This window comes from Bactrocera latifrons, unplaced genomic scaffold, assembly GCF_001853355.1.
Source record: "Bactrocera latifrons isolate USDA-ARS-PBARC rearing strain unplaced genomic scaffold, ASM185335v1 scaffold_172, whole genome shotgun sequence".
NCBI lineage: Eukaryota > Metazoa > Arthropoda > Insecta > Diptera > Tephritidae > Bactrocera > Bactrocera latifrons.
The window spans coordinates 201,602-224,234 of record NW_017535208.1 but is presented as its reverse complement, the minus strand read 5'-3'; the positions used below and the strand labels follow the sequence as shown (position 1 = coordinate 224,234).

The 22,633-nt window shown below is 36.6% G+C and overlaps 4 protein-coding genes and 1 pseudogene across 4 annotated transcripts; all 5 read left to right on the top strand.

The window, feature by feature from the left end:
* Positions 1-1,757: 1,757 nt before the first annotated feature.
* LOC108966970 (cuticle protein 16.5-like) lies at positions 1,758-5,469 on the top strand. Its single transcript, XM_018930155.1, has 4 exons — positions 1,758-1,820; positions 1,896-2,211; positions 4,928-5,019; positions 5,095-5,469. Exons 1-4 carry the CDS (start codon positions 1,809-1,811, stop codon positions 5,419-5,421), a joined length of 747 nt encoding a protein of 248 aa, XP_018785700.1. The 5' UTR covers positions 1,758-1,808; the 3' UTR covers positions 5,422-5,469.
* Positions 5,470-10,740: 5,271 nt separating this feature from the next.
* On the top strand, positions 10,741-11,246 carry LOC108966974 (cuticle protein 16.5-like). The gene is made up of 2 exons (XM_018930159.1): positions 10,741-10,805; positions 10,874-11,246. Exons 1-2 carry the CDS (start codon positions 10,794-10,796, stop codon positions 11,165-11,167), a joined length of 306 nt encoding a protein of 101 aa, XP_018785704.1. The 5' UTR covers positions 10,741-10,793; the 3' UTR covers positions 11,168-11,246.
* Positions 11,247-13,886: 2,640 nt separating this feature from the next.
* LOC108966969 lies at positions 13,887-14,351 on the top strand (annotated as a pseudogene).
* Positions 14,352-16,991: 2,640 nt separating this feature from the next.
* On the top strand, positions 16,992-17,490 carry LOC108966972 (cuticle protein 38-like). The gene is made up of 2 exons (XM_018930157.1): positions 16,992-17,031; positions 17,100-17,490. The coding sequence occupies exons 1-2, from the start codon at positions 17,020-17,022 to the stop codon at positions 17,412-17,414; spliced, it is 327 nt and encodes a 108-aa protein (XP_018785702.1). The 5' UTR covers positions 16,992-17,019; the 3' UTR covers positions 17,415-17,490.
* Positions 17,491-20,030: 2,540 nt separating this feature from the next.
* LOC108966973 (pupal cuticle protein C1B-like) lies at positions 20,031-20,595 on the top strand. The gene is made up of 2 exons (XM_018930158.1): positions 20,031-20,097; positions 20,172-20,595. Exons 1-2 carry the CDS (start codon positions 20,086-20,088, stop codon positions 20,478-20,480), a joined length of 321 nt encoding a protein of 106 aa, XP_018785703.1. The 5' UTR covers positions 20,031-20,085; the 3' UTR covers positions 20,481-20,595.
* The last annotated feature ends 2,038 nt before the right edge of the window (positions 20,596-22,633 follow it).

Below are 22,633 nucleotides of genomic sequence, written 5' to 3'. Positions count from 1 at the left end.
AAAAAAAAAAAAAAAAAAAAAAAAAAGTTGGAATATGATTAGAAAAAAGAAAATATTTTTTCGACTACCCAATATACTATATATAATATATCGATACACAATGAAATGGCTAATATACGGATAATAAATGCTTTAGGAGCATTCAGGGTCGCCAAGATAATGTGCAAGGAAAACACTCAGGCTTTCTACTCACACGATCTCATTATCTTGGTGTATATCGGTCAGTTTGTATGACATATATGTATAAGGTAGTATGATCTGAATAATTTCTTCCGTTATTTTGGACAATGTGAACATTCCGAATTCCGTGAAGATATTTGGTCAATTAAAAATGTTTTTCACACAAGCACTTTATTCCGATCAATCCGATAGTTTTTTATGGCAGCATTAAATGTGATTTGAACAATGATGTTGATCCTTCATACTAATCGCAAAGTATTTACAAAGCAAAATCAACATCAAGATCCAAAACCAATCAAAGGTCCTATGTTTGCAAAAAAATATGCAATAAAAGCTAAAGTTTGCTAAAGAACATGTACTTTAGCCTACAGAGAAATGATGTGCCATTATTTTGTATGGTGAAGCAAAAGTAAACTTATTTAAGTCTAATCGATTTATTTATCAAGTAATCATCTCGAAAAATCATGTTTATAACCATTAATACACATTAAATACCCTTGAAGCTGGTGACAGAAACATTATGGTTTGGCTATTGTTTCCATAAGATACAGGTGACTTCACCTTCTTAAAGCAGATATCAGTTGCATCGAAGATTTGGTCTGACTAATCTCGAGATTTGCGCTATTGACAAATATGGGTGCTGATTCTAGATTTTTCATAGATCTTAAATTGAGATTTAATTACTCAGACTATTACCCCTTGCTTGCGTTGTTTTCATGGGCGGCAAACAAAATTTCATTTCTAAAAGTTTTTTTTCTTGGGAGTTGATGATTTCTAAGTTGCCATTATGAACTTCTAGCTACAGAACGCAAGCGAAAATGGTGGTCTGAGATCTTTTCTACAAACGAAGAGGGCGGGTAGCGTCCCTTACTATTGGATCAGTGGTCAAGAGGGCTTATGTCTTAAGAACCTGTAAAGTTAATGAAAACGATTTTTGAAATTTACAATTTTTTTCTTCATTCTTACTAATGTATTTGAGTTTACATCTGCAGAGAACGAAGCGACTAACTTCGGATGTAGCTGAACCAATTATGATGTCACGATTTTTAAGACAACAGCCAAGTTTTTCCAGTTGACGATCAAGAAACTCAAAACATCACACTTATCATACGTAAGAATCTGACCATCTCGAGAAATATTACCTGATTTCTTCTATTTTTCAAGAACTTTCTCAGATTGAATTTCCTTGACAATTAGTTAGTCTGTTTCTGTAAAAATAAATCATATCACTCTTATTGAAGAACCCAGCATATAAATTCACATACATTCCATTATATCCTAAATTATTCTAATCTAAGGAAGTATAATGCATAATTATATTCGCCAACTTTCAAGTCAGCTAAATGTAAGCGAATTTCAATAATGTAAATTAACTAGAGTCAACTGAGCAATAAACAGAAAATGTTTGGAAGCGCTCAGTGTTTAATAATCAATGTCAACCGCAAAGAGTGGCGCATCAATGCCTAATTAGTATTACAAAATCGTTTTTACCACACTTTTTGGTAATTTATGTACTTAAACGGGTAAACATCGAATTTCGTATAAAAGCTAGCGGCTTCTGTATTATAGATATCACAACTTGTTTAACTCTTCGCTTGCAAAGAAGTTCAAAAACAAAAAATTACAAAATGTTCAAATTGGTAAGTTCGAAAACTTCATTCGTGTTTTAATTAAATTATGTGACTTATATAATATCACATTATTCTTTCTAATAGTTTGCTGTCTGCTTCTTGGCTCTCTTCGCTGTTGCCTTCGGTGCTGCTAAACCCGGTGTCTTGGCTGCTCCATTGGCTTACTCAGCTCCTTTAGCTGCCCCAGTTGCTGCTGCCTATGCCGCTCCAGTCGCCGCTGCTTACTCCGCTCCCCTCGCCTACACTGCAGGATATGCTGGTTACGTCGCACCCTACGCCAGCAGCTACTCAGCTCACTCGATTGCCCACTCCGCCGCTTTCCCAGCTGCCTATGCCGCTGCTCCAGTTGTCGCCGCTCCAGCACCAGTGCTCGCTGCTGCTCCAGCCGTCGCTGTGTTGCGCAAATAAATTTGAATCTGCTGAAACTTTATTTATGAGACTGTGATGAAATTAAAATTGAAAAGACGTTTTAGCAAATATATGTGAAAACATAAAGTAGAAATTAAAGTTTCATTTGTTTTTTGTTCATGATTTCTTCCATATTTTAAGGTCTAGGCATTTACTATAGGTTCTGAAATTAAATCATAAAATAATTTACGAAGGCTAGATACAGACTTTAGTGGAAAGTAGGCATAAAAGGGACGCAGGAATACCTCCTCTGCTTTTCGAGCTTCATAATTCAAGGGACTGAAAGAAGTATCATAATTAGGTATCAAGTCTCGTGCTGCACGACTTACCAAAATACATATAAATAACAAACCTCCATCTGGCGTCTATGTACGACGTGAAAGCCAGCGTTTAGAAGATATGACATTTCTTCAAAAAAAAAATTTGATGAAACGTTCGTTTCTTAATTGTTAAGTCAGCCGACCCCTAAACCATTTGCGTTTAAAAGTGTGCACAAACATATACTATATAAACGTTAACCTCGATAATATCCTTCATAAATACAAAAGATTCCTTACAAAAACTTTATTTTGTTCGATCAGTTCTATGCAAAATTACCTAAATATATTTCGTATATTAATATTATTATATTGAAAAGTTTTCAATTTGTATGCAGTTATATTCTATAGTGATAAAATTTCAGCTCGACATCTCAAAAACTGAGGCAGTTGTTCGCGTATATTGAGACATCAGACAGACTGACATGGTTAAACGACTCAGCCGTCTTACTGATCATTTATGTATATATTATATGTATTTTATAAGGCCTCCGTAGTTACTTTATGGCTATTCGCTGGCTTCTAAGCCGGCATCTAAGTCATTTCAATACTATATATTGTCCTAAGTAAACAAAGTACAGTAAAAACTCGAAAACAGGGTAACTTAAACGTTCGGAAACATGAACTTTCTGAAATAATTAAGGCAGTACAAAATGTTGAAGATGAATTTAGAATTAAAAAAAAATGAAAAACCAATTTTGAAATGTGTTAATAATTCGCTAAATACGCCTCAGAACTTCCGACAATGAAAGTAAAGCTTTACAAATGGTTTTAATTACAATGTGGTAAGAATTACCCGGTGAACGGATTAATTTTCGAAGAAAAAGCTAAAGAGTTGCGTGCCAAGTTAAGCAGGGGCATTTGCCAGCGATACACGTCATCAATATCATACGTTTCTAGAACAGACTAATAAGAAATTTAACTAGCAATTGGAGTACAAAAAATCAAAGTCCGCCTGGATGACACCAACTCCATACAAAAATTTATTTCACTTTTCTTTGGTACCAACTATACTATACTAGAAATTGCATACCCTATAACAAATATATTATATTATTTCACTGGGTGAAAATCTATTTAAAAGAGATCGGCTTGCTTCAAACGACTTTACTTCTTCTTGACAACGCACCTTCGAATCTAAAGGAGGATGAATTACAGTTTTATAATAACTTATATAGTACAGAGATATATTGCAGGATGTCACTTCTTTGATTCAACTAATGGATCAAAACGTGATAAGAATAAAAAGTTCATGTTATTAAAATTCTCTGTTGGCCGCCTTTTTGTGCTATGAATGCGATTTGGTTGAAACAATGAAAAAATTTAACTTTAGAGATACTGTTACATGTTTGGATAGAACTTTTAATAAGTTGGGACAATAGACTGTGGTCAAGTGCTGTACAAATATTCTAACCTTTGCCGACGTGACAACAGGCTACATCTTACAGAAATAAGTTCCTTCTATTCTTTAAGAAAATAAAAACTAAAAATTTTTGAATCGTGAAAAAGTCAACCAAAGAATTGTAATATTCTGAATTCTTTTTCTTCTTTAAAGCGCAGACACATTTTACGCGGAGCCGACTTTACAACAGCGCGCCAGTCGTTGCTCCTATTCACAATTTGGCGCGAATTCGAGATACCAAGTGCAGCCAGGTCCTTCTCCACCTAATCTCTTGGAGTGGAGCTTCCTCTTCGTCTGCTTCTCCTGGCAGGTACTGCGACGAATACTTTCAGAGCTGTAGTGTTTTCACCAGCGTAGTCACTGTCTTTTTATTTGCCGAACTATGTCAATGTGCTCGTATATATCATAGAGTTCATAGCTCCATCGAATGCGATATTTGCCGTTGCCAAAGCGCAAAGGACCATAAATAGATCTTAAGCAGAGCCTTTCTCTCGAATGTTATGACTGTCAGAAGTGACGTGGGAGTCAAGTCGCGAGCACGACGACTATTTCTTTGCTAACAGAAGATATTTCGTCCTGCCTCGTTCACTACCAGACCCATTTGCTTTGCTTCCTTGTCCAGTCTAGAGAAAATAAAATAAAAAGCAGAAGTAACGGCGGTGTTGTTGAGGCTAATTTGAACAATATCATCGTGCCTGAATTATGCAAGAAAAAGTTAGCAGTTGTAATACAAAAACCGATAAAATGAATAAATAAATTAAAGTACAAAATATTCGAAAACTCGAATATGTATGGTTTCCAATATTTGCAGTTTTCACGAGTGTACTATGCTAAACGAAAAAAGCTTGGAAGTGTACAGTGTTCAAAAATCAATGTCAACTGCAAAGAGTGACACACCGATGTCTAATTAGTATTACAAAATCGTTTTTTACCACACTTTTGGGTAATTCATGCACTTCAATTGGTAAATATCGAATTTCGTATAAAAGTAAGTGGTTTCTTAGACACTGATATCACAATTCGTTTAACTCTTCGCTTGCAAGAAGTTCAAAAACAAAAAATTAGCAAAATGTTCAAATTGGTAAGTTCGAAAACTTCATTTGTGTTTTAATTAAATTATGTCACTTATATAATATTACATTATTCTTTCCAATAGTTCGCTGTCTGCTTCTTGGCTCTCTTCGCTGTTGCCTTCGGTGCTGCTAAACCCGGTCTATTGGCTGCTCCATTGGCTTACTCCGCTCCTTTAGCCGCTGCCCCCGTTGCTGCTGCCTATGCCGCTCCAGTCGCTGCTGCTTACTCCGCTCCCCTCGCCTACACTGCAGGATATGCTGGTTACGTCGCACCCTATGCCAGCAGCTACTCCGCTCACTCGATCGCTCACTCCGCCGCTTTCCCAGCTGCCTATGCTGCCGCACCAGTAGTCGCCGCTCCAGCACCAGTAGTCGCTGCAGCTCCAGCCATCGCTGTGTTGAAGAAATAGAAAACGAATGCAATTTTCATGATGTTGTCGAAAGTACTAACCCAATAAAGAAATAAAAATTAAAAGTCGATAAAAAACAAATTCAAAATATCGTTATATACATAGTTTTTTAATTTTTTGAATAGGTAATTTTTCTTCTGTTTATTAAAGCCTCAATGCACGATGATCGCGTTTTGATCGAATGTGAATATGGGCGTGGCCGTTGAAAAAAAGTAATATCAATTAATAACTGAATTTATGAATTTTAAAAGGGGGGAAATCAAGGATTGCTGAATGCTGCTTCTTCACTGGTACACACCAGAAGCCAAGAAACAGTTTATTTACAGTGAAATTTACCGTTGAGTCTGCTGCGACAAAGGCGAATAGGCTCTAATCGGCGTAGTGTTGGTATCCACAGAATTCGTAGATTCAGATCACACGTCATCTGCGATGCTTACTTGAGGAAGGCAAAACATTTGCAGGCTCTAACATGTGCAAACCTTCACCGCCATCACTTCCAAGTTTTTGCCCCATCTATAAATTTCTCTAAGTTTGATCGGTGCTTTGGTTATTAAACTTGAAAAAGTGTCTTGTCGGACAGAAATTGGCAACGAGTTAATAATTATAAAGGATGATTTTTTACGTCTTGTTTTCAAGAAGAAGTACATAATAGGAAAATAATTTAAATCCTCCATATAGCAGGTGAACACAACCACAATTGTTGCTTACATAGCCATTTAGCTTTCACGTTTCTTTTCCAAGATTTGGCGGATGGTTAAAATCTGGTCGATTGTAGACTTTTAAGATCCAAAGACTGACAAGGTCCAATCACTTTGTTCGCGGTGGGCTTCAGTGTTTCACACAGCTCGATAGAACCTTATATACGATGTTGAGGCGGCTTTTCCCACGACAGTTGGCGAGCATTGTGGGGTCTTCCTTTTTTTGATTGGTAAACTTACCACTGGTTTAAACGTATGAGTAATCATTACATAATATCTCATACATATGTAAAAATGAATCGCAAAATGTGTTGCTAAGCACATAACTCAACAACGCCTGGACTAATTTGGCCAATTCTTTTTTTTTTATGTGCGAGAAAAGTTCGAATATGTAATTTCCGGAAAGTCCCTCAAAAGAGCCCTTTTCTTTTTCCCATACAAACGAATGAATGTTTGTCTGTTAGTAACGCTAATAATCGAGAACAGCAGAACCAATTTTTATGAAATTTTACAGGTTGTTCGCTGTGAATCGTGGAAAGTTTAGAAATAAAAAAACCGTATGCTTTTCGCGAGGAAAAGTCGGAAAATTGGACAATTCCAAAAAGTAACTTTTTGTCATACAAACATTTTTATTTTAATTTTGTTTGTTTTATTTTCAATTTTTCAAAAAACAAAAAAAAAAAAAAAAAAAAAAAAAAAAAAAAAAAATAAAAAAAAAAAAAAAAAAAAAAACACAATTGAAAATTATTCTGTGAAAACGTTATGTGTATTTCACACGAAGTGCTCAGTTACAAGTTGAAATTTGACACGATGTCATGAAGAGGTCGCGCTAATATCGGTCGGCGTTCTTCTTGGCATCAACATATAGTACATGGCAGCCCAAGGCACATGACCGAGTATTCTCAGGATGCGATGACATACTTGTGGAATTATGGATTACGGTCAATCAGCAAGCGATCGTCACAATGTCACAGCACGACCTTTAAAACAACACTTACGATGTTTGATGCACTTTATCTTGAAGCATCGTATATGTGGTGCTGTTAGATGCTAGATGTACTCTGTTGAGTGGCAAAAGATTTTTTTGGATGGTGGTTACACCAGCTCAAATTGCTGAAATAATTTCTATCGAAATTTCTGGTTCAGAGAAGGATCCAGTATTACACAAAGTGGTGCTACAATCCATTTTCGATTTGTATTCCGGACAATAAATGCACGAAACACTATCCACGCGCTTCTCTTTCGGAAACACAAACTGAAAATGATGGATCGGCGTCGCTCACCAGACGCCAATGGCAGAACTTTAAGCATTCAGTTTTAAAGAGTAAATATTGAAGTTGACAACACATGAATCGTACTATATTCACCATTATTTTCTAACTCACATTCAAAACTCATATCAATGTTGAGTATCTCAGTTTGGTGAAATCAATCAAATACGTTTGCAAGTCCGTCACCAAAAGCAACGTGGCGGTTATTGGCCTTGAACGAGATCAGCAAATATCAAATGGGTCGATACGTGTATTGCAATGAAGCGTTTTGTAAGATAATTACTTTTGTAATTCATGAAAGTTTTCCGACTGTTATGCGTCTCGCAGTTTATTCGGAGAATGGCCAAGGAGTGTATTTCAACCCAGAGAATTCAGTTGAAAACCGCAACAAAACAAAATTAACATTGACGATTTTTTTCTAAACTTTCGTCAGTGATCCATTTGCGAGAACATTGCTCTATTCGGAAATGCCTTGACATTATAACTGGAATGCATCGTGGAAGAAATAGTAAGGCAGAAAGCATGGCCAACCAGTAGATGGATATCCATGTGTGTTCTCAACTAATGCATTAGGATCAATTTACACAATCCACCCGAAAACGACGATTGTTTCTACCTTCGGTTGCGATTGATTAATGTACGCGGTTCAACTTCATTTGAGTCATTGCAAAGTGTGAATGGTGTGTGCACCATATTGAGAAGGAAGCCAGCAATTACAATTGCTGGAACTTGATAATTACTGGAATCAAACGATGGACGATGCGGTAGTTGCTTGGAATGCAAATGAAGTTTTGCGATGAAGAGTTAGAAATGGGTCAATTCCGGTTGATACTTCCGGTGGTGATATCAATTCTATGTGCCCGTTATCAATTCACGTAAGATAAACTCGTCACGAATGTTCGGACCTTCGCAAAATTATCGTAACTACGATTCCAAACTGGAAGATTCAAAGTCAAATTCCGCGAAACTTGCGCTCATACAAATCGATCGATCGTCTAAACAATGAAGACGATGCCGTGAATTATCCAGTGTGATTTATAAGTTCTTTGTAGAGGATTGGTAAGCGACCGCATCATTTGCGTCTCAAAGTTGGATCTGTCGTTATTATGTTTCGCATTCTTCATGCACCGAAACTGTGTAATGGAATCCGACTGATTGTGACGCACCTATCGAATAAAAGTGGACAGAATGCTTGATTCTACGAATTCCTTTGAGTTCTAACGATTTGCCATTTCAGTTGAAATGTAATCCGTTTCCAGTGAAAATTGCATGTGAGATGACAATCAACAGGTAACAAGGATAGTCGCATGGTGTGTGGCATACATTTGGAAATGATATTTTTTTCACGCGGCCAGGTATACGTGGCATGCTCACGTTTTGGAAAACCATCTTTTCTGTACACCGAGCCAGAAACCAAAAAATTTTGTGTTTTCATTTCAAAACACATAATGTCACGCAGGGCAACGGCTGCGGAGCCAGTTATTTTGCACTTCTGGTGACGATATACTGCTTATCCGACCGAGTAAAAGATAACTGAGTATCAATGCTATAGTTGTCGGATCTGATCTGTTGTATTCAGAGATAGTAGCGTTTTCTTGAACAATGATATGTGCCAAATTACTCGAAGATAATTATAATTTCTCAAAATAAAAAGTTGCCCATAGCGGAACTAGATTTGATTCAATCAGATTTTTGATCTGATCTGAGAAGTTCAGTGTTCAATTTTTTGAATTTTGATCGATCAGTTCTTATAGCAACTATTATGTATATCCTACATTGGTATTTGTCTGATTGTCAGAAACATAACAAATAAGCAGTTTCTTGGAAAAAAAAGATTTTGTACAAAATTTTAGATCGATATACACATATGCGGATAATTATCGACTAAACTTCGTGGCAAATTGATATCGTCTGTTCAGAGTTAACAACAATTTCATGTATAAATAATATATAAATATATATTGTTCATTTATATGAATTTGAACAGAAAGCATTTTATTATATTATATATTTCAAACTTTTAACATCGACTAAACTAATTCAAAAATATATATATTATATGTATGTATAAATGTTTAATATAATATATAAGCTTAAATATGACAAGTAAGGAAGGGCTAAGTTCGGGTGTCACCGAACATTTTATACTCTCGCATGATAAAGTGATAATCAAGATTTCAGGCGTGGTTGTGAATCGATTTCACCCATATTTGGTACATGTTATCAGGGTATTAATGAAATATTATATACCGAATTTCGTTGAAATCGGTTGAGTACTTCCTGAGATATGGTTTTTGGTCCATAAGTGGGCGACGCTACGCCCATTTTCAATTTAAAAAAAAAAGCCTGGATGCAGCTTACTTCTGACATTTCTTCAGTATAATTTAGTGTTTCTGACGTTTTTTGTTAGTCGGTTCACGCGCTTTTAGTGATTTTCAACATAACCTTTGTATGGGAGCTGGGCGTGGTTATTATCCGATTTCTTCCATTTTTGAACTGTATATGGAAATGCCTAAAACAAACGACTCTATACAGTTTGGTCGACATAGCTATAGTAGTTTTCGAGATATGTACAAAAAAGTTAGTAGGGGGCGGGGCCACGCCCACTTTTCCAAAAAAATTGTGTCCAAATATGCCTCTCCCTAATGCGGTCCTTTGTTCCAAAATTCATTTTAATATCTTTATTTATGGCTTAGTTATGACACTTTATAGGTTTTCGGTTTCCGCCATTTTTGGGCGTGGCAGTAGGCCGATTTTGCCCATCTTCGAACGGACAGACAGACATCCGGATTTCAAGTTTACTCGTCACCCTGATCACTTTGGTATATATAACCCTATATCTGACTCTTTTAGTTTTAGGACTTACAAACAACCGTTATGTGAACAAAACTATAATACTCTCTTTAGCAACTTTGTTGCGAGAGTATAAAAATTGTTTAATTCTACATGTATTTGTGGTTATGAAACCAATCTTCTCTGATACACATATCATATATTGTATTTTACTTTCAAAAGCTAAACTTGACTATTTTAAAATTACTTTTATTTTTTCTTTCACTATCCTTCTACCAAAACCATATGGCGCAATAACGGTCTCCAAAGTTTTTATACTATCACCAATACAACTGATAGCTACTTATCTCTCTGATATAAACAGAATAACTAAAACTTAGTTTACTAGTGACACTGAGGACGTATGTAAGTATATTAATACATCAATGCGTAATTTGTAGTGCAAGCACGTCTCTTACCTTCACTCACCACATTAAAATTAGTACTAAGCCAATGCCGGCATTTGTTTGCATTCCTCATAGATATATAAGCACGCGATTTGTCGATATTTGCATCACAATTCGCTAACCACTTCGTTCGTTAAGAAGTTCCAAAACCCAAACCCATAAAAATGTTCAAACTGGTGAGTACAATATAACCTTTGATTAGTCTTATAAACTCTAAAACTTATTGACTCTGTTATTTTTATAGTTCGCTGTCTGTTTCTTGGCTGTCTTCGCTGTTGCCTTCGGCGCTGCTAAGCCCGGTCTCTTGGCTGCTCCATTGGCTTATTCTGCACCATTAGCTGCTGCCCCAGTTGCTGCTGCGTATGCCGCTCCAGTTGCCGCACCCCTCGCATATGCCGCAGGATATGCTGGTTACGTCGCTCCTTACGCCAGCAGCTACTCAGCTCACTCGATTGCCCACTCTGCCGCTTTCCCAGCTGCCTATGCTGCTGCTCCAGTAGTTGCCGCTGCCCCAGCTGTGGCTGTATTGAAGAAATAGACGCATAACGACGAACGCGTTGTTTCGCAACCATAAAGGACTGAACAAATATGAACTGAATAAAAACCATGACAAATAATTAGCGCAGTTTTGTTGGTTTTTTAAGAGGTTATAATTAAATTTTTAATTGCAACATCTAAAGTTTTTTTTTTTTTGTGTTTATATGTCGCCCCAATTTCAGTGCTTCAATTTAGTCTCGTATATATTCAATTATATATATAATTTCGATTTTTTAAAAATGAAACTAAACGTGGTTAACCGACTTTACACAATATCAGTCTACTTGTACAGCATGTAATAGTGACTATTTCCTTGAAGTTTGTTTTCGTAGTTTAGAAGTTTAACAAGGTATCAATATCACATAATGCTTATTAGAGGACGAGCGATTGAAAAAGCGTTAACTTTTGGTTCAAATATGACAAACACAGTGTCTGACAGTTATTTTCTGTTAGGTATTTGGATTTTATTAAATAAGACAATTCTGAATATTAACGCAACCCAATACCCAATCCACGAATATTACTTCCCATCAATTCTTCAAAAAATATCTGTTCCCTCCGTTTTAAAAAGCATGATTTTCAATACTCAAGAAAAATTTGTGCCTGATATATGTATGCGTGATTTATTATTAATAAAATTCCGTGGATATACATATGAGTATTCTCAAGAATTCTTTAGCTTTGTTTCAAAAGTACGTCCCTATCTGCCCAACCCCAATACGAATATCCTCACAAAGTGATTTAATTTTTTCGATTGACTTGAAGCCATATATATCCGTTAATTAAGTATACATCTTTTTTGGCCACATTTTAGTTTAGTATTAAATAAGAATAGATTTAGGTCTAATATTATGTTGTTGATTCGTGATTTATTTACGACAGGGTTTTGACCTTAGGAAGAACAAAAACAGTGAAAATTTTACTTTTATCAGGCATTTTTACAAAAACAAAAAAAAATTATAATAATAAATAAATAAATTTAAAAGAAAAATGGGCGTGGCTGCGCCGTCTAATTGGTTTAATGTACATACCTCTAAAATCCCGAAAGTCACAATAGCTTAATCGACCTTGTCAATAACAATACAATACTTTTAAAAACCCTTACTGACAGTGTTGCTATTAAACGGTGTTTTAAAAACTACTAAAAGCTCGATAAATCAATAACTAAATACCTTAGAGATATTAAATTTCATACCTATAATGAAACAGGAGGGAATTGTAGAAGCCGGAGTCAAAATTGGACGATGGCGTTTGGTGAAATCGCATACCTCTGGAACTACTACATCAATTTCGACCAAATTCGGTAGGTAATATTACATTGACATTTCTACAACAAAATTCGAACCCTACTTACTTTACATTTTTACAACTACAATTTTAAGTTCCATCCGATGTTTTTACTCTCCCGTATATAAATCACGAAAAACTCAATATATCCGCATGCACAAATTTGCATAAATAGTGCTTTCTCGTGACCAAAAATTAATCAAATCGGTTCAAAACTGTTCAGCCTCCATAAATCGAGTTTGCGTACCACAGTTTCTATTATGAACTTTTTATCGAACATATCGGTCAGTCAGTATAAGACTTTGTTTGTATGTTAAAAATGAGATGAATTGAGTCAGTATTTCTTTTAGCCCCCGTCTACTTAATAGAAAGTTTTTCGAACTTTCGGCTGAATTTATACCCCATATATCAGCTAATATACGAGTTATCTTAATGATATTGAAAGAGTGTATTTTTCTAATAACAGTATACCTTTGGGCATAAAATACATACACAAATTCAGGTTTAGACTTTCCCTAGCTTCTACTAATATCAGGATTTTAAAACAACCGTTTGTCTTTATACAGCAAAATTTTAACCTATTAAGCTAAATAAAATATTGGATAAGTACATATGTTATATACATACTACAGTTTAGTACCGAAACTATTTTCGCTATGCTGACGAATATGTCGGTAAGTGACCTTCGTCAACTCTCATATCCTTCATGTAATGGATACCGATCCTCTGTCTACATGAGGATGCTTTTAAGATATTTTTCGCTGACGGGAGGTAGAATATAGGTATAAAACTACCTTTGTCTATGAACTATAATGAAAATTAATAAAATGGAAATTCAATTATAGTTCACTCACGATTTCATCGAAAATAGGGAATTGAATAATTTTGCAATATCTTTGAAATACAGTTTTGCCAACACCTGACTGTATTTTTCTGGCTTTGATCTTAGCAAGTTGCAATAGTATGAAATGTTCGGTTGCACCAAAACTTAGCCATTTCTTTTTTGTTTTATATAAAGAATAGCAGCAACTCAACAAAACGTCCCCGATTTTGCTCCTTACACATTGCTTTGTAGTACCCGCACTTTGCTCCATACTTAGTCATTAATTTTATATCAGTTCGAAAGGCACAAAATAAATAGTTGTTATTTCTCTGATTACCTTATATTTTTATTTAAGACAAATTCCTACGCCCAACCATAAATGTGAAATATTAAAACAATTTTATGTATGTACATACTTATATTAACCAAATCTTAGAATGTGTTTAAAGTCAACGTCGATTACAAGAAGTGATTGTCTATTTAGTATTAAAGTTTCATATATTCATTGTATATTCCTCCATACATTACTTTGCGTGCAGACCGAATTTTGTATAAAAGCTAATACTTACCTATTCATGTTTAAGGAAGTCAGAAATCCAAAACTAACAATATGTTCAAGTTGGTAGGTTTAAAACACTTCAACTTAGTTTCTTAACTCTGATTTTGTAATTCATATAATACAACTTTATTTCTACCAACAGTTCGCTGTTTGCTTCCTCGCACTCTTCGCTTTGGCGCTGCTAAACCCGCTCTCTTGGCTACTCCATTGGCTTACTCTACTCCTTTAGCCGCTACTCCAGTTGCCGCTGTTTACTCCGCTCCTTTGGCCGTCTACACCGCTGGATATGTGGGCTATGTCGCACCCTACGTCAGCAGCTACTCAGCTCACTCGATCGCCCACTCCGCCGCTTTCCCAGCTGCCTATGCCGCCGCTCCAGTGGTTGCCGCCCATGCTTTTGTGTTATGTGTTTTTATATCTTTAAAGATTATTAGAGGTAGACCAAAAGACACTAAGATCGGTGTTAGGAAAGCTTTCAATATGTTTAATGTTAAATTACAAAGTGTACGTGAATAACTGCAATAACTTTGGAATTTTTGAAACCATCTAGTAAAATTCTAACAGCCTAGAGATTTATATTTATGAATTTAATTTCATATTTCGCCAACTTTCAGCCATATATATTATATATAACGATGAGAGGTAATTGGCAAGGTTCTAGAGCTGATTCATGTAAAAGGGGATCACAGTTGGACTGTTAACTTAGGTGTTTGTGAAATCAGCAGTTTGTGAAAAGCCCTCCATCTTCATATATTTGCGAGTAAGTTGTTGTCGATTTTACTCATTTTTTTATGAAGAAGAATAAGAGACTCGATATAGAAATTGGAAATTTCGGAATAAAACATCGCACAAATAATATATTCAAGTGTGATATCTCTCATCTTACCACACCTGTTTGAGTCTACAAAAATTCAAAATGAAGACCTCTTTTCCTATGGCCTACTTTATTATGAAATATCGCATATTTTTCATGTTGTGGACTGGTGTCATTTGTAAAAATATATATCCACAAATTATATTAAAGCCTAATTATGTTAGGTTAAATGGACGATCCTCAAGATGGCGTGAACCTCACTTAGACTACTATATACAGTCCTTTGTAGAGCCAGATAAAAACTGCTGTCGTCTTGATTTGCTTAGTACTTTAGCTATATTTGCGCTATTTCACCAGGATATCTAAAAGAAAGATATATTCAGCCAGTCTTCAAATGATTCTATCTCTCCCTATCCTCGAACTATCTAATGTATCTGGCATCCGGTAAGGTGTTGAATATTATCTCATGAATTTCGATCGGACAGTATCCACTTAGACATCACACAACCATACAAAGGTGGACCTTGCTCAGAGCCAAGACCTCTTACAATGTACCCTAGGTCAGCAGGACTTCAGGACAGCAAAGAGGATAGTAGTTGATCAATCCTTGGTGAACTGGTCTGATGCGTATCTACCACTAATTTTAAAATGAAATCAAAATTTGTAAGGGTTCTAGAGTGTCCAGGCTTGCAGTCAGTGTCCAGCTACTTAGAATATGATATCAGCTTTCGCTGCCATAAAATTTCCGGATATGCAATCCGGTGATGTATGCAGGAAGGTATTATTGCCCATTGAACATTCTTTAATTTTTTTTCGCGAATTTAGTCTTTTTCAAGGCTTTACCAAAAATCTGTAGAACTTGATTGATATCATAAAGTCAAGGACTAACTTTGGTAAAGACCTCACCTTTTACATATAGTATAGTTTTTTTGCAGCAGTACAGAAAAACCGATGCCTTTCTTACTCTCTCCTCTATTGGGTTTATTCGAGAGCTTTGAGCATTGAATGAGCTCTAGGTACTTAACTCTGTCAGCAGCCAGAAGACACGTTCCTCCCATCGATCGTAGAGAAGTTTTAAAATGAGATGCTAAGGTTCGATTCAACCCGAAACCAATTTGAGGCTCTAACTAATACTCCGGAAATGCGTTAGTGAATGCCTCCGCGATATAGAGGAAGGTCGCAACTGCAAATTTACCCTTGAAATTCGATTTCCTGGAGTACTACTCCTTAGGTTTAGTTCAATCAGACTTTGGAAGACTTGAGTTGCCCATGTTAGGTGATGCTCATTCAGGAGGCTTGAAAAGGATGCCGCAGTTTCTCTCTGGTAGTCTGAGAGATACTATCCCAGGTGAGGAATTGCTCGGAAGTAAGCGTCTGGGAGCAGTTTTACGATTACCTGGCTGCTCAGAGTGCAGCTACAATTTCCATCCTCTCAGTACATCTTGAACCTTGATGCTTGAAGCCCTATGCTTTCTTTAAAAAAATTTTCATTGAAAAATTCTATGAGCCTTGTTGAAGAATCGTCTCCTATTGGCTCTGATTTCCGAAAGTTCCAATATCCACCGGTGGACCTTCTTTCATTATAGTTAATATTAACAAGTTCCCAAGACAGACGCAATGCGAAATGTATTGCTTGCTAATAACTAAAAAATTTCTTCGCCTTCGTTCTCGCATATGGCAGAAGAATATGCGACTAATTTGGAACTCAGCTGTTGTCAACGTGCATTAATTGTTTTTAAACTAACTCAAAGTTTACTTCAGGTCTATACTTCTTAAACGCCTTCCCAGTTGTGACAAATTCCAAACATTGCCTGCTAAGAGAATGAAGAAGTTCAACGCTCCGGCATTACTAACGCCGGCCTGCTCTTAACGAGTATTTTATTTATTTTTTAATTGCTACTGTAAGAGTTTTAAAAAAATTTCATACATATTTCTAATATTTTTAAGACAATGGAAAGGCCCATACAAAGGAATGCTTTAAAAGTACATGCCTTTACCAATGCTACAATTGCTACCAGTCTTCGCTATAGCAATTAATTACCACCACATTTAGCACAATACTATGGTGGATTAAACTCCACGCAATTTTATGAATGGGAACGCTATCTACCAAATACCGATGAAGAGACGGAGACCGCTTTCGTGCGCTGTTTGCAAATCCGAATAATGTTTACAATAAGCATTGACTCATTGCTGCTCAATTGCTAGTACAGACCCGTACCTCTAATAGTATTCAAGGTTAATAGTGAGGGCGTTCGTAGCATTGGTTGACTGTTGGTTGGAATGATGAATTTCGTATAAAAGCAACTGGTTGACGAACAATTGACATCAAAGAAGTCTAGTCTTCAGCAAAACCCACAACCCATCAAAATGTTCAAATTAGTAAGTTGAAATAACGCAAAGTAAGGGAATTTTCTTAATTGTGATTAACACAACTTTATCTTTTGCAGTTGTCGGTTTGCTTCTTCGCTCTTTTCGCTGTCGCATTCGGCGCTGCTAAACCCGGTCTCTTGGCTGCTCCATTGGCTTATTCTGCACCATTAGCTGCTGCTCCAGTTGCTGCTGCGTATGCCGCTCCAGTTGCCGCACCCCTCGCGTATGCCGCAGGATATGCTGGTTACGTCGCTCCTTACGCCAGCAGCTACTCCGCTCACTCGATTGCCCACTCCGCCGCTTTCCCAGCTGCCTACGCTGCCGCTCCAGTTGTGGCCGCTCCAGCGCCAGTCCTTGCTGCAGCCCCAGCTGTTGCTGTGTTGAAGAAATAGAGCAGAATTTGAAAAAGGAATTTCCGAAAATAATACGGACCTTGGCAATGAAATAAAGCTGACGATTAGAAAAATATGATATAAAACCTGTGCATTCTCTTCTTATCAAAATTTAAATTATCTGAAATTATTTTTGGGTATCAGATGTCAAATTAGATTGAGAGGGGCGTATATTGAAATTCAATTTTTTGTGTAATATGAGTTATTCAACAATTTTACCAGAACGTTCATTGTGATGGCTCGAAAAAGTTCCAGATCAATGATCTTTCTCATGATCTTATCGTTATATATATACTTAATATGAAAGGTGGCTAGCCTTATGAGAAAACTTTTCGTAATATTTGCTATTTTTTATTGAGAAAAATCGATGAAGGCCTTTACCACAGAATTCGATAGAACAATTCAGATGAAGTAGATGGCTAATGTTAACAACAGTTGTTCTTTTAGTACTTTCCATGAATTGGTAACTGGCTGAGCCTGAGCCGAAATTGATTGTCCCCACAGACTTTAGACTTACTACTGTGATCAAATTGTAAGGTGAATTTTGTTCATTTCATTTCCTTCAAAGTAATCACCTCCCTCTGCAATACACTAATCCCAACGAATTTTTCAGTCATCATAGGAATTTTAAAAATCCTCCGTTTTGATGACCTGAGAGCCTTCTTCGATTCAGCTTTTATATCCTCAATTGAGTCAAAGAGGCGAGTGTGGTTGCGACACGATATTAGTTGAAAATGTGGCGAAATTATCACGAATTACCAAGGAAGTCTTAGGTGATTCATTATCGCACTTCTTTGTTCAATAAATTCAGACATAGTAAAAATCGAAGAACTCACTTTTATATGCAAACAAAACGACGCGTATCTCAAATAATAATGAAAACTGTGACGTGAAATTTAGCATTGATGTCACTAACAGTACTACCAATTAAGTAAAAAAATTAAGTACATATAAATTAAAAATTTCTTTCCTTTCAATTTGATCACAGTAGTAAGAATCATATGGAATGTCTAACACACAGAAAAATGTCCAACGATATGGCATGATTTTGGTGGCCAATCGGCGGCCAATTATCTGCACCTCTGCACGTCATCTTTTTGAAACCAAATATCCCTGAGATTACAAGCTTCAATTTCAGGCATTAAGTAGTAAGTTATCATGGCGTGATAATGGTCACTATTGACGATTACGTACTCACAGGCAACATTTTTGGTGGAATATGGACCGATGACTCCATTGGCCTACAAGCAACAGGAAACCGTTTTTTCTGGATGAAGTGGCAACTCTTGAATCTCTTCAGACTGCTCTTCCTCCTATCGAAACGTCGGATGTTGAAAGTTTTCAAGAGCCCATAGAGTGAAGCAATGTCGCTTTGGGATGTCGAGCGGCTTCAATTCTTGCACAATATTTAAAAAGGTACCTCTACTTGGCTCACCCAATATATATACAATAGTTAAGGCAGGGGCGGATCCAGAAATAGTTTTTGGTGTGGGCAATAAACGTTTACTTGAAATATGAAGATTATTGTATTAGATACAGTAGTCTTTATACAGTTTAATATCATGATGGAAAAATTTTAAATCGACCTTTTAATATAAAATCCTACTAAACTGTAAAAAGCCAATATAAAACGTAACCGTGCGATTCACATACTTTATTGCAATGTATAATACTGCGTTGAGTTCGTGTATTGATTAGAGAATTTTTACAAAACAAAAAGATGCGAGCCAAGTATTGAGAATCTTTCGAGAACTTCTTCTGCACTGTCTTCAATGTCATGATGCTTATGCAGCAATGCCAGGCCGATCAATCTATCTTGAAGCATGCTTTCATGCTTCGATGTGTCGAAAAATAGCGTTCAGAGCGCGCAGGAAGGCACAGGAAGTGTGCAGAATATGCGAATAAAACTATGAATTATGGGGTATATGTAGTATGTCGCAGTTCTTCAACATTTCCAATGCATTAGTCGGTAACTTGTTGTCTTTTGACTTTTGCTTCTGCCCCCAATGGCACTCCCAGTGAACAAGTTCACATTTGAGCTTCAAACGTCGCACGCTCCAAAAGGCCTTTGAATCTATCATTTTTGCAGTCAATAAGGTTTTCCATTTCTTGGATTTTCAAAGAACATACTTTCCCTCATTTTTCCCTCTGAATCCGCCACTGATTAATTGCACCTAGTTACTAAGTAAGTCAGAAATACACCAAATCTAAAATAAGTACATAGACACATACATAGTTAAGGCATGCGTCTACATTCATATTACGACTGGGCGAAAGACGAGCACGCGCTTAACATAAGAAGCAAGGTGTCTGGTTTTATGCGGCCTTAGCTCATGCAAATTTCATTGCTACAGATATTCGCATCGTCGAAGTCAATAATGAACATCAATATTTACAGTTATAAATACACACGCACGCGTTTCGGAAACTTCCTCAGAATTGAAAATCAAAGTCAATAGCAAACAATGACACGTTCAATTATTATTGCAAACCAGTTAGTTTTGAACACTTCAAGGTACGATTGGGCGTGCTATGTGTGCGAATAAGGCTAATATGGTTGTTGGGTTTGCAAAGTGTACTTCATATAAAAGCAAGTTGTCTGCATAACAACTCAAAACTCACTTACCACTTCAATTCCAAAGAAGTCCAATCTTCAGCAAAAATTATCAACATGTTCAAATTGGTAAGTTATACAGTTGAGGTGTGAAACATTCCAGAATTTTTATTAAAAAAAACCTTATTTTCCATCTTTTTTAGTTCGCTGTCTGCTTTCTAGCCCTCTTTGCTGTTGCCTTTGGTGCTGCTAAGCCCGGTCTCTTGGCTGCTCCATTGGCTTACTCCGCGCCATTAGCCGCCGCCCCAGTTGCTGCTGCCTATGCCGCTCCAGTCGCTGCCGCTTACTCTGCTCCCCTCGCCTATACCGCAGGATATGCCGGCTACGTCGCACCCTACGCCAGCAGCTACTCAGCTCACTCGATTGCCCACTCTGCCGCTTTCCCAGCTGCCTATGCTGCCGCTCCAGTAGTGGCTGTCCCAGCGCCCGCGGTCGCTGTGTTACGCAAATAGATAAGAAATTTTGTGATACTTTAGTTAAGGAGAATTCTATTTTGTAAAAGTGTTACGCTAAATGTTGCGAAGCGGAATAAAGTGAATCTGTTGATTATATAAAATAGCCTCGAAACATTTGTACTGTCTTATATTCGTTTCTTATATTCATTGCGGTGCAGTTAGGCGGAGTTTGATGTAATTTACTGCGGTAGGATGAGACTGTTCTTTAGATAAGTCAATAAAAGGAGGTTAAGAAGGTCTGCAGAAAAGTGAAATAATCTCACAGCGTTTTTTTTTACTCACCGGACTTAAGTCTTATTATTTGTGGGTGGAAATTGAGTTTAAGATATTGCCAGTCAAGAAGTGATAAATTTAAGAAATAGCAAAGACTAAAAGCATCGAATCGAAAACGTTTTGGACTCTATGTAACATTGCTGGACCTTTAAACTCCGCCAGAACTTAGCAGATGCTGGACAGCAATGAGTTATTGTTCGACTACGAAATCATCCTGTCCTACCTTGGAACAGACATCACCCATACATAGTTTTCTCTAAAAGAAGCTGCTCATTTGTCTGAAGCGGCGATATCTGTTCAGGAAAGCATAAAGCTGTTATACAAACTGAACTATCAAAAGCAATTGATTGTGTGGAAAACTTTTTCGTTTGACGTTATATCTTCAAGACATTTGGCATGGATTATTACCCATTGTTGAGACCGGATCACTATAGCATATAGCAAACTGACTGAAAAAATCAAGGTTTTTAAGGAATTTTTTTTTTTCTTGGTTAACTTCACAATTAGTCACAGATCGTTTCTCTTTTTCCTTCAAAAAGGGTTTCTGCTTTGACACATTTATTTGCGAAGGTATGGTGTTGCATTTCGTGTTTACGTCATGCCCGGCAGCCTCATTAGTGGATACCTTAGTTAACTGTTAAAATAATTTAGCGGGAAAGTAAACCAGAATTTCCTGAGAAGAAAATACTCACACACCTTTATAGCTATTTCTGTATTTTTGTACTCTATGGCGCGTATCGTTTTACGAATGGCTTAAAAATTGAAGGCAAAGAATGAGAAAGTTAGGAATATGCATTACACCGTTGTCTGTCTGTCAGTGCCTTAGACTGATTTGGATAGGCTCTTATGTAATTTCAAAGTATCAAATTTAATGTGCACAAACATGCACATACACACACATACACCTGCACTTGCTAACAGCACATTTATGCCGCATTTCTGTTGTTGCTTTAATTTTAAAGCTGCTTCACACTTCTCAGCTCTCTTCGCTCCATTTATGGGGCTCCAAAAACATTATTTACACCTGCTTTAAATGCTTCTGTGCTGTTTTTGTTTCAATATCTGGCCAATGACATGTGTGTGTGTGTCAGTACGCCTCGCCTTAATTTGTATGCTCTGCAGGCTCGTGTTTCATTGAAATTTGCAGTTGAATTTAATGACTGACAGTGTACGCACATGTAATACCAGGGTTCAGGTTAACCAGAAATCATTGGGGCGGAGTTTTTCACGCTGCACTTTTTAATCAAAGTCTTTGTTTTATTTAATTTAAAAGTCATTTTGCAATATTAAATTAAAGTAGAATTAAGAAAACTAAATTAACTCAGACTCAGTGCAAGATATTGGAAATGGATTTTGCAGCATTGTTGATTAGAATTACATCAGAAAAAACATTCACAATACAATTTTATTAAGTAAATTGAAAGTTTATAATTATGGCAATTTGAAATTGGCAATAGAAATTCATTATCTCGAAAAATTCTATAAATACAACTACATATATCCGGGTATGACGGATTTCAAAAAATCGATTTTTTTATTGTGTTATTGTAGTCCGCAACATCTCTAGAATATTGTCCTAAATTTCAAGTTGATCCGAGTAAGAGTTTCGAAGAGAACTTATTATGGCCAAATTTTACATAGGTCTTTAAGATACAATTTTTAAAGACTTCGACGAAGGATTTTTTTTTGATTACAACTATTTTAAAAAAGTAGAGAAATGGAGGATGGAGTCATGTGTAGAAGTTCACGGAAGTGAGGAAAGTTTTCTGATCGCCATTCACGTGGGAGTGGCCAGAAACGATTCTTTTACATATGACTCAAGCAGCTCACGACTTCCGGTCTTTGACCAAGTATCCTCTGGGTAGCCTAAGAACATC

Excerpts from the sequence above, each read along its gene's own strand:
- LOC108966970 (XM_018930155.1), top strand. Across the intron at positions 2,212-4,927 it reads TCCAGCCGTCGCTGTGTTGC|TAAGTGGTTTCTTAGACACT; the intron begins GCAAATAAATTT and ends TTCGTATAAAAG. Across the intron at positions 5,020-5,094 it reads TTAGCAAAATGTTCAAATTG|TTCGCTGTCTGCTTCTTGGC; the intron begins GTAAGTTCGAAA and ends TCTTTCCAATAG.